At 38.0% G+C, this 15398-nt stretch overlaps 1 protein-coding gene across 18 annotated transcripts in view; it reads left to right on the top strand.

The window, feature by feature from the left end:
• Nucleotides 1–15398, top strand: part of NRXN2 (neurexin 2) — a 961844-nt gene that overhangs the window by 385335 nt on the left and 561111 nt on the right. For 8 of the 18 annotated variants that reach the window (XM_073658327.1, XM_073658338.1, XM_073658331.1 and 5 more), the window contains 2 exons: nucleotides 4540–4841; nucleotides 10506–10550. In XM_073658327.1, coding sequence (XP_073514428.1) covers nucleotides 4540–4841; nucleotides 10506–10550 — 347 coding nt within the window. The remainder of the gene's footprint in view (nucleotides 1–4539; nucleotides 4842–10505; nucleotides 10551–15398) is intronic. The other 10 variants (XM_073658329.1, XM_073658332.1, XM_073658344.1 and 7 more) reach the window with 2 other exon arrangements.

Genomic DNA, 15398 nt, shown 5'->3' with positions numbered 1-15398 from the left:
GTTGTGCTTGCCCTCTGCTCCATTCATGGTCAATGGGTCTTTCGTAGAAAACCAAGTCCAGTGCTCTACTATCTTTGGGAGGCAATGCAAGACCATAGCCTGGGGAGATAAAACATATGTCCCAGGACAAAATAATTTAGCTCAAAGATCCTCAAATAAATATGTAATTGTACTAAATAAATAAATAAATTAATATTAAAACATTGAAATGAAAGGTTCCTCACAAACAGGGGCACAGAATAAGCCTGATCAGACAGAAGTGTGCGAACATATAAACATAGAATAGGTGAAACAATTGTATCAGACTAATGAATAAATGATAAAACCTGAAGGTGTGAACTGGAACATAAATTGATGTGCATGCAAAATGTAAATGCATGTTCACACAAGGCCATTAGACAAAGAGAAACCAAAGACGAGAAAAATACCCAAATGGTTAAAAGTAAATGTATAGATCGCACAGTGCAAAAATAATAATAAATAATAAAGGGTATTTAGTTAACATAATTTTGATCAAAATAATGTAAAAGCTGTCCCGCCACGTCACGGCATCCCTTGTGGGACAGTCCTAACTCTAATATTAAAAACCTTACCATTTGTCAAGTGACATACATATGGACAAGGACAGAGAGACTGGATCCCTGGTGCAAGCATAAAACCGAGGCAGGATCAGCGTCCCAGCCCAGACAAAGGGCGGCCACACCCTTTTATATGCACTCAAGCATACTAACTGCAAAGAAAAAACCTGAAGGTGTGAACTGGAACATAAATTGATGTGCATGCAAAATGTAAATGCATGTTCACACAAGGCCATTAGACAAAGAGAAACCAAAGACGAGAAAAATACCCAAATGGTTAAAAGTAAATGTATAGATCGCACAGTGCAAAAATAATAATAAATAATAAAGGGTATTTAGTTAACAGAATTTTGATCAAAATAATGTAAAAGCTGTCCCGCCACGTCACGGTATCCCTTGTGGGACAGTCCTAACTCTAATATTAAAAACCTTACCATTTGTCAAGTGACATACATATGGACAAGGACAGAGAGACTGGATCCCTGGTGCAAGCATAAAACCGAGGCAGGATCAGCGTCCCAGCCCAGACAAAGGGCGGCCACACCCTTTTATATGCACTCAAGCATACTAACTACAAAGAGAAAAAAACCTGAAGGTGTGAACTGGAACATAAATTGATGTGCCGTGATGTGGCGGGACAGCTTTTACATTATTTTGATCAAAATTATGTTAACTAAATACCCTTTATTATTTATTATTATTTTTGCACTGTGCGATCTATACATTTACTTTTAACCATTTGGGTATTTTTCTCGTCTTTGGTTTCTCTTTGTCTAATGGCCTTGTGTGAACATGCATTTACATTTTGCATGCACATCAATTTATGTTCCAGTTCACACCTTCAGGTTTTTTCTTTGCAGTTAGTATGCTTGAGTGCATATAAAAGGGTGTGGCCGCCCTTTGTCTGGGCTGGGACGCTGATCCTGCCTCGGTTTTATGCTTGCACCAGGGATCCAGTCTCTCTGTCCTTGTCCATATGTATGTCACTTGACAAATGGTAAGGTTTTTAATATTAGAGTTAGGACTGTCCCACAAGGGATGCCGTGACGTGGCGGGACAGCTTTTACATTATTTTGATCAAAATTCTGTTAACTAAATACCCTTTATTATTTATTATTATTTTTGCACTGTGCGATCTATACATTTACTTTTAACCATTTGGGTATTTTTCTCGTCTTTGGTTTCTCTAATGAATAAATGATATCTAGTTTCCCACCAATATTTTAGTCAACTAAGGTGGTTCAAATTACAATGTAGGTACAACATGCCAGCATGCAGTATAGTCAAATTTTATGTGGGTAGTAATACATTTTATAGGATGGATCTGCCAGAGGAACGAGATATTAGGCACTGAGTCTCTCCACCTCGACGAGCGTTTCGCCCTGCTTCTTCTGGGGTCCTGTTAGGGTGATAGAAGGTTACCAAGTTCTAAATGTGGGCTGTTCCATCAGAGGCAAGCAGGTCATAGCAGAAGAAGTGCACAGCATATGGTACACATGGAACTGGATGCTTGCGTTCCACCAGCCGTGGCCAGGAAGTCATTTTTACCACACGTAAGGCTATGTAGAGGCACTATTTATTGTACTGAAGTGCTGTATAGTACCTTCTCATAAAAGGATATTTTCTTGTTGATTTAATATTTTTGGCAGACTCATAGACGATGAATGGAGCTTAGGTCGAACATGCACACCTTCGCTCCTTTCAAGACAGTGCTCTGCAGAGCACAGTCCTTGGGATGTAAAGCCCTGTTCTCAGGATCATTGGGGGTCCATGCAATCAGATCACAATAGGATAGTGGATATTTTATAATTTTTTTGAATAACCACTTCCCAATTGGAAATATTTTTTTCTATATGTTGTAACCCCTACTCAATACTGTTGATTGATTAAGGCCAATATCCCGATCTCACTCCCTCACCCCATTCATTGACCAAATTGAGGGGCAAAAGTGCTTAAACTATACTTGAGATCAAGCAAAGATGTGTACAGCCTTAATAGAAATTCTAAGGGTCTGTAAACCAATTGCACTCAATCCCTTGATCTCAGGAGCCAGACCCCTTCAAATTAACAATAAAAAATAGAGTTATAGGAGGATTTTCAAGTTTAGACGTTATCCCCTATCCATCGATCCCAATAATGGGGGCTTTGAAGAGTCCAGTGTGACTGGAGCAGTGGTCGATCCATTGGTCCAATCGATGCAATGGTGCTGCTCCATTCATTCTTATCGGAGTGCTGAAGGTATCACCGGAGATCCCATTAAGAATGAATGCCATGGCAGTGCGCAGGATTGAGCACCGCTCAATTCATATGGGGCTTTTCAGAGTCCTGGTTCTCTGGATGGGTAGAGGTCTCAGCAGTCGGACCCCTCGCGATCGGGAAGTTATTCCTCCATCCTATGGGTAACTTCATTACACCACCTGATATAGAGAACAAAAGTGTATTTTTTGCTTCTATATTTAAAGGGAACCTATCACTTTTTGGGTGTAAATTAAGGGCACAATGTTATAACACTTGTTAATAACTTTCTAGTAATAATGTTCTAAATAAGCCCTTGTTTGAATCAACAATGACAGAGTGAAAAAAAGTTATATATCAACTTGTACTATATTTAAATTGCTTACCAAAAGTCATCTGCGTGATGTCCGAGTGATGAAGAGTCAGTGACCACACTGTTGGCATGCCCAGTCTTCCTTCATTGATAGCAAGGTGCCAGCAGGATGACAATTAAAGAAGAATGGATAGGCTACCACCTGGGATACCATGACCCTACACCACTGCAGCGACGCCCATATGACTCTTTGAGAGTGTTTTACATACAGTTAATGCTAATCTATATCTTCTTTCTCTCTATCATAGTGAAATAGAGGATTCAAAGAGGGGCAAGTTTGCAGCAAATTTTTTAACTATGGCTATAGAGTTATGCCACCAGGTTAGAAACCACAATTTTAGCTTTGAAAGATAAGATCAGTTTCTCACACAGCTTGCCATAACCTTGAGATTTTGGTAAGGTTGGCTGAGCCTCTTATGAATAGGAAACTCTTGAATTGATTGCACCATTCTTAATCCATTGGTGCCAGGAGATATAAGCTGCCACCAGAGATGTTTGGCCATGGCTTATTTCCCTTTTCATTGAAATACACCTGTATGGCCAATAGCTATGGTTCACGTCTTTTTGGAGTGTTGGAGAAAACTGGAGTACCCATGTCGAATGAAAACCTGTAGCCTCAGTAAATTAAAAAAAAAAGTGCCAAAACGTGAGCTACCAGCTTCAGAAATTTCATGAACAAAGTTCTATTTGAGCTTTTTCGAGTCTACTGCGGAGTAAATCTTTGCTATTTTTTTTCCATAAAGTCATCATTTATTTAAGATTTACAAATCCAAGGTTAAGCCAAAGTGACAGCATTCTCTGTCTACTGAAAATCCAACTACATTGACACTTCTACAAAAGCAACAGCTAAAATGTAAATTTGTGAACCACGAGGTTGAGTTGTGAATGTGTGATCGTCATGTGTTTGGAGAGGAATAATAAGATGATCTTGGAAAGAGATTTGACCCTTACTGAAGCTTCACTTGAAGCATTTTTCTTGGGTTTGATGCTGCTTTTCTTGCATGATGACCAAGCTTTCTACAGCAAAATCCAATAATACAATTCCTGTTTTTGGAAGGGGATAGTTCTCTATTTCCTCCTGTCCTGTTTTGTTGGTTCCTTCTTATGTTTATATTATGTATTCTCTTTTTCTTGTTCTGTCTTTCAAGCTTTCTAATATTTCATCTCAAATTTTTTAACTTTCCCCAATCCTTGTTTTACTTTGCATCGTCTCTTACTCTTCATTTTTCTGTTCTTTAACTGGTTGAAAATGGTTATTGCACTATTGCATCTTCAGTTGACGCTTTGGTTGCTTTAAGCATTCACTTCTATCTCTTATTTACTTCCTCCACATTCCTATTCCATGAATTTTAGGAAAAGAAGAATATGCAGCTACATTCCGAGGAAACGAGTTCTTCTGTTATGACTTGTCCCACAGCCCAATCCAGAGCAGCGCGGATGAAATTACCCTCTCCTTTAAAACCCTCCAGAGGAATGGATTGATGCTCCATACAGGAAAGTCTGCAGATTATGTCAACCTTTCACTGAAGAGCGGTGCCGTGTGGTTGGTCATCAACCTTGGATCGGGAGCCTTTGAAGCCCTAGTGGAACCCGTCAACGGCAAGTTCAACGACAACAGCTGGCATGACGTCCGTGTCACGAGGAATCTGCGGCAGGTATGTCTTGAAGGTTTCTCTATAAGAAAATGTATAATTCCAGATCCACATCCAGGTCAATTATTGTTTATGCTATAGGCAGTCCCTTTAATCTTCCATGTGGTCAGAAATCTAATTCTATAGCTCCTGACCCAATGCAAAATCTGTAAAAGGGCCTAAAATCTATTTCATGGAAATTATAGTAATGGTCTACTTATTTAGGGCAGAGGAACCTTAGAATTAGACTGTATCCTCCATGGCCTTCCATGTGGTAGACTTTGGTTGTATCATAAAGGTCTATGATATAGGTAAATAGAAGATTTACATTTTTAAGGTTGTCTGGTGTCCAAATAGACAAGTTGTGATCTTTCGTCATACCTTAGAAAATATATAATCAATCGTTATTTTTTTAGAACTTATTGGGGAAAAAATCCCATCCTCACTGTTCCAGTGAATATTTTTTTTTATAGAAATGAAGCCCCATTTTACAGAATTAGTTTGAGTGGAATTTTTACATATCTGTTGTACGTCACAAATGCACATTTCCAAATAGACAAGGCAAAAAGAACAGAAAAAAAAACGTTAGCAGATGGGTTGAAAAACCTCAGAAATTCTATATAGCAGATGCATACAGTCATCATTATCATAGATTGGAGCGCTTGAGAAACTGGTCAACATGTTGAACACATGTAAGAAAGAGCTTGTTATAAATTGGGATCAGATGCTTTAAAAATAGCAGGCCTTTCATCAGCGGACTCATATCTTGCTTCAGCAAACATCCCAGATATCTTCACCGATGTCAAACAGATTGTATCCAGAGTATTACATCAGAAGCTGCGAATATGCTCAGATATTAAAAACTTCTTTCTGATGTCCAGTAGTTTTCTATACCTCTAACCCACAACAGATTGGTTAGTAGGGGCAGAAATGACATACATGAGAATGAAGAGAAGACCTATAAATTGCATATACAATAGACAATGAAGACAGCATTAAATTCAAGAATTTTCAAATATATGATAGGTATTGATATATAATTCACATGATTTTTATTGACCTCCTATGTCTACCATTTGGTTGGCTAGATACATGAAATAACTGCCGGTTGGTTGAACTGTTGGTTCGTTGGGCAGACGTCTATCTCTCCCGACTACCTTGTACACGGTGCTTGGCTCGGTCAAGTGTTTGTGTTTTCAATGGGAAGAAAGGAGAAAACTACTGCAAGACTCCTCTGGCATCAACTTACCTCCCCTGAAAACAAAAAGATCGGGCGTTGAAATTCCAACAGTCCTATCCTTCTCTCCTCCAACGTCATCGGTCTCGAGGAACCCTTCGGCCAACTTTTTTTATAGTTGACATCCAAAGAGTTCTGGATGTTAATTACCCAAATCTTTTGTTCTCCTGGCAGAGGTGTCTTAACTCTCTACATTATCTGTATGGCCATCAACACAAACACTTGCCCGATCTGTGTAGACATGATCATGAAGAAGTTGACCATTTTGCCCCAAGATAATTAAAGCTTTCACCGTTTTAAGTTCTTTGTCATTTCTAAATTTTGATACTTTTTATATAAAGTTTGTATGTCATTTATAAAAGATAATGGGTAGATAGAACAGTTTTCAATGATATGGTTGTAGTCTCATCAAAAAAACTGTATTACTTTAAATATTGTTAAAAGGGTTGGCCATCACTTTTTTATTGGTGGCGTATCCTTAAGATAAGCCATCAATATGTGAGTGGTGGGGGGGGTGACAGCTGTTATCGGTGGCGGCCGGAACACAACAGCTTCATCAGTTCTATAGCGGCCGCGGCTAGGAACTGCAGTACCACGCCCTATTCAAATTAATAGGACGTCTATCTGTAATACCAGATCACGGCCACTGCAGTTTTCATGGAGCTGCTGTGTTCTGCCGGTAACAGCTGATCTGCGGGGATGACAGATGCCGCAACCCCACCAATCAGATATTGATAGTCCATAGTAAGGATAGACAATAATTAAAAAAGTAGTGGCCAACCCCTTTATTTGTATGTTTCTATTAATGGGAAATTCTGGCAATGCATTGACAAATAAATGTTAATTTACTAGAATTTATATTTTGACCACAGGTTAATATGGTGAGATTAAGTTTATGTTGTGTTTGTTAAGTGAAATGTTTTTGTTTTTTTTAACCATTTATATTGTTAGATTGTATTTTTTACACAAAAACAAGAAGTAATTACTTAATCAAAACTCACTGGATTTCATTTCCTAATCCCGACATTAGCGAGGCATACATGAAACTGAATGCACATTGTTTTCACACACAGCTTCCCCCGATAAGACTAGTGTTAAATAAACCGAATTTGTTAAATGAGAAAAGAAAAAAATGGTGATAAATGTTGATACAGCCTTAAACCATAGAAAATAAAGAACCCATCAAATATTGATAGCTGAAGGGGTTTTCCAAGTTAAGAAAATAAAATTTCCAAGGTGGGGAAAATGGCATAGAAAAAAAAGACAGATTGCTTTCCTGATTTATTACCGCCACTCCTTATTCGTCCTACTGTGCCCCAGTGATGATTTTCCCTACTACCCAGAAAAGCATAGCAGCCAATCACTGACCTTAGAGGTAGGCGCGACTGTCAATATGGGCAGTCCAGGATATCATCAATGTAAAATTGTCAGGTGGTTTATGTATTTTATTATATTATATCCAAATATCCTCTTCACTGAGGAAGAGCATCTCTAGTGCCACCTATTGGAAGTATCAATTCTGTAGGTCAATATTAACCCTTTTAATGTGGTTGTCCACTACCCTAACCTGGTTGGGATCTAACAGCACCCTATAGCGATTCGGCAAGCTTTAGGGTAGTGGTTACAAGTGCTATATAAAAAGAGCTTGTACGCTCTGCTCTCCTTGCTTAGTAGATCGGCCACCACTGATAAACAGGAGCGGTAGGCAATAACCTAGGCAAAGAGCAGTAAACTATTAAAATGTTTACATGTGTTTTAACTTTAAATGAAATCTTGATGTGCTGGCAGGAAAAACGCATAAAATGCAAAAATTTTTGTTGCATTTTTGCCGTGATGTTGGCATGTGCTGTTGTTGCGGATTTTTCTCCACTCATTAGTATGGGTGAAATACGCTGAAAGAATTGACATGCTTCAGATTTGAATCTGCTGCAAATCTGCATGGAAAAAATAAGCAACGTGTGCATGAGACTTCAGGGACCTCATTCACTTTGTTGGTTCTGTAAACACTGCGTATTTTGCACACCAAATCTGTGCAGAAGAAAAATTCATTATGTGCATCTAGCCTAGCCCTTTAAAGAGTCTTCCCTTTTGACTGGATGTAAAGCCAAATCAGAATGTTAATTTGTATATAGCGGTTTCGGGGTTCTTGCTCCTCATCAGCGCAAACTTCGAAAAATGGTTGGCTGGGTGAGAATCCTTTGACAGGGGAAGTGGAGTGTGGGTGGATCTCAGGGGTTAGGTTTCTGCTAAAGGAAATTTTAGTGCTTCCTGGGAAATAAAATATATAAATAGTCTTTATGCCATGTCTCCCCCTTTGGCTATTTTATTTTCTGAACTTTTAAAAAATTGATCTCAATGCAGACATAAAAGGGAACTTGTCACTTGATTCATGGTGCCCAAACCATGGGAAGCAAGAATCAGAGTCTGGTTACGCGATTGAAGCCATATAGGTTTCTCTCTGAAACTCTCCAACGTTTCACAAAAAATAAAGACCAGACTAGTCCAACTTCTCTCCGCACTGCTCAAGTTGATTGATAGGTTTCTCCCTTATGTACACACATGGCAGAGACCTGTTAATCAAATAGACTCTTCAAACTATGTTTTCTCTAAAATGCCAGAGTGTTTAAGAGAAAGACAATCGTACAGCCAACTACTGGTTCATGGTTTGGGCAACATGACTTGAGTGAAAGGTTGACTTTACGGAAATGTTGCCATTAATGTCCAATTGGTGTAGGGGGTTAATCTATCCACTAACCTCTGCTGACTGCTAAAACAATGAGGCATTGCCACAAGGAAGCCTCATGCCACTTGTTCTCCCAAGCTATGTAGTCGCTCATGGAGTTTAAAATTACAACTTTTGAGATCTAGAAAAAGCCAAGTGGACAGGAACAGCTGCCCCATTCAATTACACCATTTGTATCCCTACCAGTTAGAGATTGACGGCATATCCAAACTCTATGCCTTTGCAAGTCAACCTCTTTAGCTATTCACATTGATGGTTGGAGTCTTATTTAACATTTCACCTAGCTAATGATTTGCACTTTATGTTCAGACACGTTGGTTTCTACAAGTAAATCATCATTTCCCCTTTTTACCTTTTTCGACAAAGAGAAGCCTAGAGCTTGCAATGTCTACAGTGAAACCAACTCGGTTGTGTTGTCTCCTTCCAGTCTGAACGAAACAAATTAGTCTAATATCAGACTACATACACCTCTCCCTTTCAGCCCCAGTGTTATAGCTTTTACAATGTGAACTATTACATTTCTGTAGACTATTCTGTGACTTGTTATTGCACTAAAAGGAGCCTGAAAGGAAGATTTTACTACTTAGACTAATGGCGTGGCTGTGTAGGTCTTAGTACAACAATAAAAATGATACCTGTCTTGTAAAAATCCGATGTTCCAGTGCTAAGAACTCAAGCTTGAAAAACCACATGCAAATTAACCTACCAGTGCATTGGGGGTGTTGAAGCACTCACACTACATTGACACGCCCCCAGTGCTCTTCCAGTCTAATTTACATGTTATTTCAAAGCTCGATTTCTCAGCACTGGCACATCAGATTATTACAAGACAGGTATCATTTTTATTGTTGTACTATGCCCCATATAGCCACACTACTAGTTTCAGTAATAAAATCCTTCTGACAAGTTCCCTTTTAAAGGGGTTGTATGAGTTTAGGAAAGCATGGTTGTTTTATTCCTAAATCTATTGCCTCTCTTGCCCAGGGGCAGCCTAGTAGTGCAGCTTAGTCATACTTATGTTTAGCCTATAGGCAAGTTGAGGTGCTATTTCTGGAAGAAAGCAGCCATGTTTTTCTTATAAAAACCCCAATAAATAGTAAATCCTGTTTTAAAGAATAGGAAAAAAAAGTACTAAAGTTTCATTATTTTGTATATATCTGTTAGTTTTGCTTCTAACCTTTGCATTTAAGGATATCGTAAATGTTTCAGCGCTTGAAAATAACTCCTGCCTTTTCCTTCTATATAGCCTGAATTATTTATTCTTGAAGTGGTGATATTTTAAGTATTATACTACAAAAAAAAAAATACAAGCAAGTTGTCCATAGTCATTCATATTTTACTTTTTTACTGTCTCTTTAGCCTTCCATTTTAAATATTTCTGTATCTAGATCCCTTAGTCCTCATTCTTTACACCCCACCCCCCTCTGTCCTAAATTCTCTCACTTACTCCCACTTCCGATTTTTTTAATTTTTATTTTTTTAAATATTCTCCAGCTGGGATATAGAACTGTCCTCCCTTTTTTTCTAATGTTAGCCTGTATTAGCATAAAGCAGATAGGTTGAATGATGGAAAGGGGATGGGGAGGTGGGGAAATCGGGAGGATGAAGGGAAGGGGGAGCTCTCCTTCCTTCTCCCCCGTTTGTATCATATCTTTTTTTATTTTATTTTTATTTTTTATTTTTTATTCTCTTTCCACTCGTGATAAAGCATGCAGGCATCGGACATGCTCTGGTAAACAAACTCCATTACCTGGTAGATATCACTCCAATTGTACCCCTGGGGTTTATTCCAGCTCCTGTCTTCTGTTCCGTTCACAGCTCAAATACCAAAAGACCCTCAACCACTGTACCCTTTCACCTCCCACCCTCAAACTCTATTCTTTACAAAATCCTTATTACCTCTGCAAAGAATATCTTGTTTGTTTTTTATATATATATATATTTATATTCATTTTCATGTGCTTTTCTTTACCTTCTATTATTTACTGTTATGTTTGTAAATATTTACAATCTATTATTATTTATTTGCAACCATTTTATTATGTAGTTTATATTTCTGTTTAGAATTGTTTTATGTGTTAGTGTAAAATAATATATAAATATTAGTGATGAGCGAGCATTTTCTGTTAACCCTTTCGGCGAGCATGCTCGGGTGCTCGCCGAGTATCTTCAGCGTGTTCGAGTGTTATGTTTGAGTCACTCCGTGCTCATGATTTGCGACTGTTTGACAGCTTTAATACATGTGAGGAATGTCTAAGAAACAGGGATTTCCTCACATGTATTAAAGCTGTCAAACAATCGCAAATCATGAGCACGGAGTGACTCAAACATAACACCTGAGCACGCTGAAGATACTCGGCGAGCACCTGAGCATGCTCGCCGAAACAGTTAACAGAACATACTCGCTCATCACTAATGAATATAATGAAACATTATAAAAAAAGAATGTAAGATTCTGCTCCCCTTTATGATAGAACATCCAGATTAACTCTTTGATTATATTTATGGATAACCAGAGGTGAATGTAATTTGGAAACATTACATGCTCTTATGAACACGGAGAGCGTTTGCTTACTATTTTCTACTAATAGTCAACGTGGGTGTCGATGACTGATGGCGACCCACTGGTCATTTCAGTATTAGGCTGACGCTTCTGTTGTATGACGGTTTGTAGGAATATGGTGCCCTCATGTGGTTAATGTCATGTGTTGCAGACTGTATATGGAGGAATTACATAGGAATCCGTGTATTGGTGGTGACACCATGTGGTCTAGGACAGAGTTGCAGAGCAGTTTCATTACACTGATAGATTTCCAGTATTGGGTATAGGGGATGGGGGGTGTTTTGTAGTCACTACCGTAACAGGTTATTTGCTTCATGCTGTTGTGTATCCAGTGTAAGGTACGTGGGGGACAGAACAATGAATTGGCAGTGCAGGGAATAATAAAGGGATATTGTATGCATCCACTGTGGATAGACATCATGCCACTTTAGGTATATAAATGACTGGTGGTGGTAGATCCAAGCGTGCACTTGAAAGGCTTCGGTTTAGGTCACGGGCTTGAGTGACATCATGTGGTGATTTTTGCATAGTGTAATTGCATGGAAACGGCAGCACACAGAGATGCTGCAAGGGCATAGCACAGTAAGGCACTATGTATTTCACCATAGGGCTCTATGTTTGTTTCTTTATTTTTTCTTTTTTTTGCTTATTCATTTATCTTTTTTTTTTTTGCATTTCTTCATTTTTTTTGTGCTCTCCTTCTTCCCTTCTCTCTACTCCTCTTCCTTATCGCTCTTCTCAATAACCTCACTGACTCATGCACATACTCTCCCGGCATTAAACACTGCTTACAGTATTCCTTGATGGGCTGATGTTGGAGGGTGGGGTCTCTCATGGCAGCCTTTCATGTAGGAGGATCTAGGGTGGGGGGTTCGCAGGTTATAACAATGCTTCTCTCTTAAGCTCAGACTATCACACATAAATTTGGCACTATTCCCATCCCTGACCTTTTTTGCTGTTTCTCTATAGGCTGCCATTATAGATTACCCTCCTTCTTAGACAATGCATGTTATAATTGGGAGGGGGCTGTAACAATGCATGACTTAACACCAGCCATTCCCTTCACATTAACCCTTCTTCTAACCTCACTAACATAAACCCTTGTCCTCCCCACATGCTCTAATATCTCTCTTCTATATTCATCATTAGTAACAAGACAAACGTTTCATTATCTTATTTATTTTTTCAGCATAAAGTAATTGTCTCCACAATCTATTTCATCACAATTTGTTTGTACATTTACTAGCATTGAAAATACTACATATTTCATTCCACAATACTATAGTAGTACAGTCACCTCACTATCTTCATACTGTAGTAGTACAGTCATCTCACTATCTTCATACTGTAGTAGTACAGTCATCTCACTATCTTCATACTATAGTAGTACAGTCACCTCACTATCTTCATACTATAGTAGTACAGTCATCTCCCTATCTTCATACTGTAGTAGTACAGTCATCTCACTATCTTCATACTATAGTAGTACAGTCATCTCACTATCTTCATACTGTAGTAGTACAGTCATCTCACTCTCTTCATACTGTAGTAGTACAGTCATCTCCCTATCTTCATACTGTAGTAGTACAGTCATCTCACTATCTTCATACTATAGTAGTACAGTCATCTCACTATCTTCATACTGTAGTAGTACAGTCATCTCACTCTCTTCATACTGTAGTAGTACAGTCATCTCACTATCTTCATACTGTAGTAGTACAGTCATCTCACTATCTTCATACTATAGTAGTACAGTCACCTCACTATCTTCATACTATAGTAGTACAGTCATCTCCCTATCTTCATACTGTAGTAGTACAGTCATCTCACTATCTTCATACTATAGTAGTACAGTCATCTCACTATCTTCATACTGTAGTAGTACAGTCATCTCACTCTCTTCATACTGTAGTAGTACAGTCATCTCCCTATCTTCATACTGTAGTAGTACAGTCATCTCACTATCTTCATACTATAGTAGTACAGTCATCTCACTATCTTCATACTGTAGTAGTACAGTCATCTCACTCTCTTCATACTGTAGTAGTACAGTCATCTCCCTATCTTCATACTATAGTAGTACAGTAATCTCACTATCTCCATACTATAGTAGTACAGTCATCTCACTATCTTCATACTATAGTAGTACAGTCATCTCACTATCTTCATACTATAGTAGTACAGTTATCTCCCTATCTTCATACTGTAGTAGTACAGTCATCTCACTATATTCATACTGTAGTAGTACTGTCATCTCCCTATCTTCATACTGTAGTAGTACAGTCATCTCACTATCTTCATACTGAGGTAGTAGTCATCTCCCTATCTTCATACTGTAGTAGTACAGTCATCTCACTATATTCATACTGTAGTAGTACAGTCATCTCACTATCTCCATACTATAGTAGTACAGTAATCTCACTATCTCCATACTATAGTAGTACAGTCATCTCACTATCTCCATACTATAGTAGTACAGTCATCTCACTATATTCATACTGTAGTAGTACAGTCATCTCACTATCTCCATACTATAGTAGTACAGTAATCTCACTATCTCCATACTATAGTAGTACAGTCATCTCACTATATTCATACTGTAGTAGTACAGTCATCTCACTATCTACATACTATAGAAGTACAGTCATCTCACTATCTCCATACTATAGTAGTACAGTCATCTCACTATATTCATACTGTAGTAGTACAGTAATCTCACTATCTACATACTATAGTAGTACAGTCATATCACTATCTTCATACTGTAGTAGTACAGCAATCTCACTATCTCCATACTATAGTAGTACAGTCATCTCACTATCTTCATACTGTAGTAGTACAGTCATCTCACTCTCTTCATACTATAGTAGTACAGTAATCTCAATATCTCCATACTATAGTAGTACAGTAATCTCACTATCTCCATACTATAGTAGTACAGTCATCTCACTATCTTCATACTATAGTAGTACAGTAATCTCACTATCTTCATACTGTAGTAGTACAGTCATCTCACTATCTTCATACTGTAGTAGTACAGTAATCTCACTATCTTCATACTATAGTAGTACAGTCATCTCACTCTCTTCATATTATAGTAGTACAGTCATCTCACTATCTTCATACTATAGTAGTACAGTCATCTCACTATCTCCATACTATAGTAGTACAGTAATCTCACTATCTCCATACTATAGTAGTACAGTCATCTCACTATATTCATACTGTAGTAGTACAGTCATCTCACTATCTACATACTATAGAAGTACAGTCATCTCACTATCTCCATACTATAGTAGTACAGTCATCTCACTATATTCATTCTGTAGTAGTACAGTAATCTCACTATCTACATACTATAGTAGTACAGTCATATCACTATCTTCATACTGTAGTAGTACAGCAATCTCACTATCTCCATACTATAGTAGTACAGTCATCTCACTATCTTCATACTGTAGTAGTACAGTCATCTCACTCTCTTCATACTATAGTAGTACAGTAATCTCAATATCTCCATACTATAGTAGTACAGTAATCTCACTATCTCCATACTATAGTAGTACAGTCATCTCACTATCTTCATACTATAGTAGTACAGTCATCTCCCTATCTTCATACTATAGTAGTACAGTCATCTCACTATCTTCATACTATAGTAGTACAGTAATCTCACTATCTTCATACTGTAGTAGTACAGTCATCTCACTATCTTCATACTGTAGTAGTACACTAATCTCACTATCTTCATACTATAGTAGTACAGTCATCTCACTCTCTTCATATTATAGTAGTACAGTCATCTCACTATCTTCATACTATAGTAGTACAGTCATCTCACTATCTCCATACTATAGTAGTACAGTAATCTCACTATCTTCATAATATAGTAGTACAGTCATCTCACTATCTTCATACTGTAGTAGTACAGTCATCTCACTATCTTCATACTGTAGTAGTACAGTCATCTCATTATCTTCATACTGTAGTAGTACAGTCATCTCACTGTCTTCATACTATAGTAGTACAGTCATCTCC

Source organism: Phyllobates terribilis, unplaced genomic scaffold, assembly GCF_046119375.1.
Source record: "Phyllobates terribilis strain yellow unplaced genomic scaffold, ASM4611937v1 Scaffold_13__5_contigs__length_258822181, whole genome shotgun sequence".
In the NCBI taxonomy this organism is placed as follows: Eukaryota; Metazoa; Chordata; class Amphibia; order Anura; family Dendrobatidae; genus Phyllobates; species Phyllobates terribilis.
This window is presented reverse-complemented; position numbering and strand designations above follow the sequence as displayed.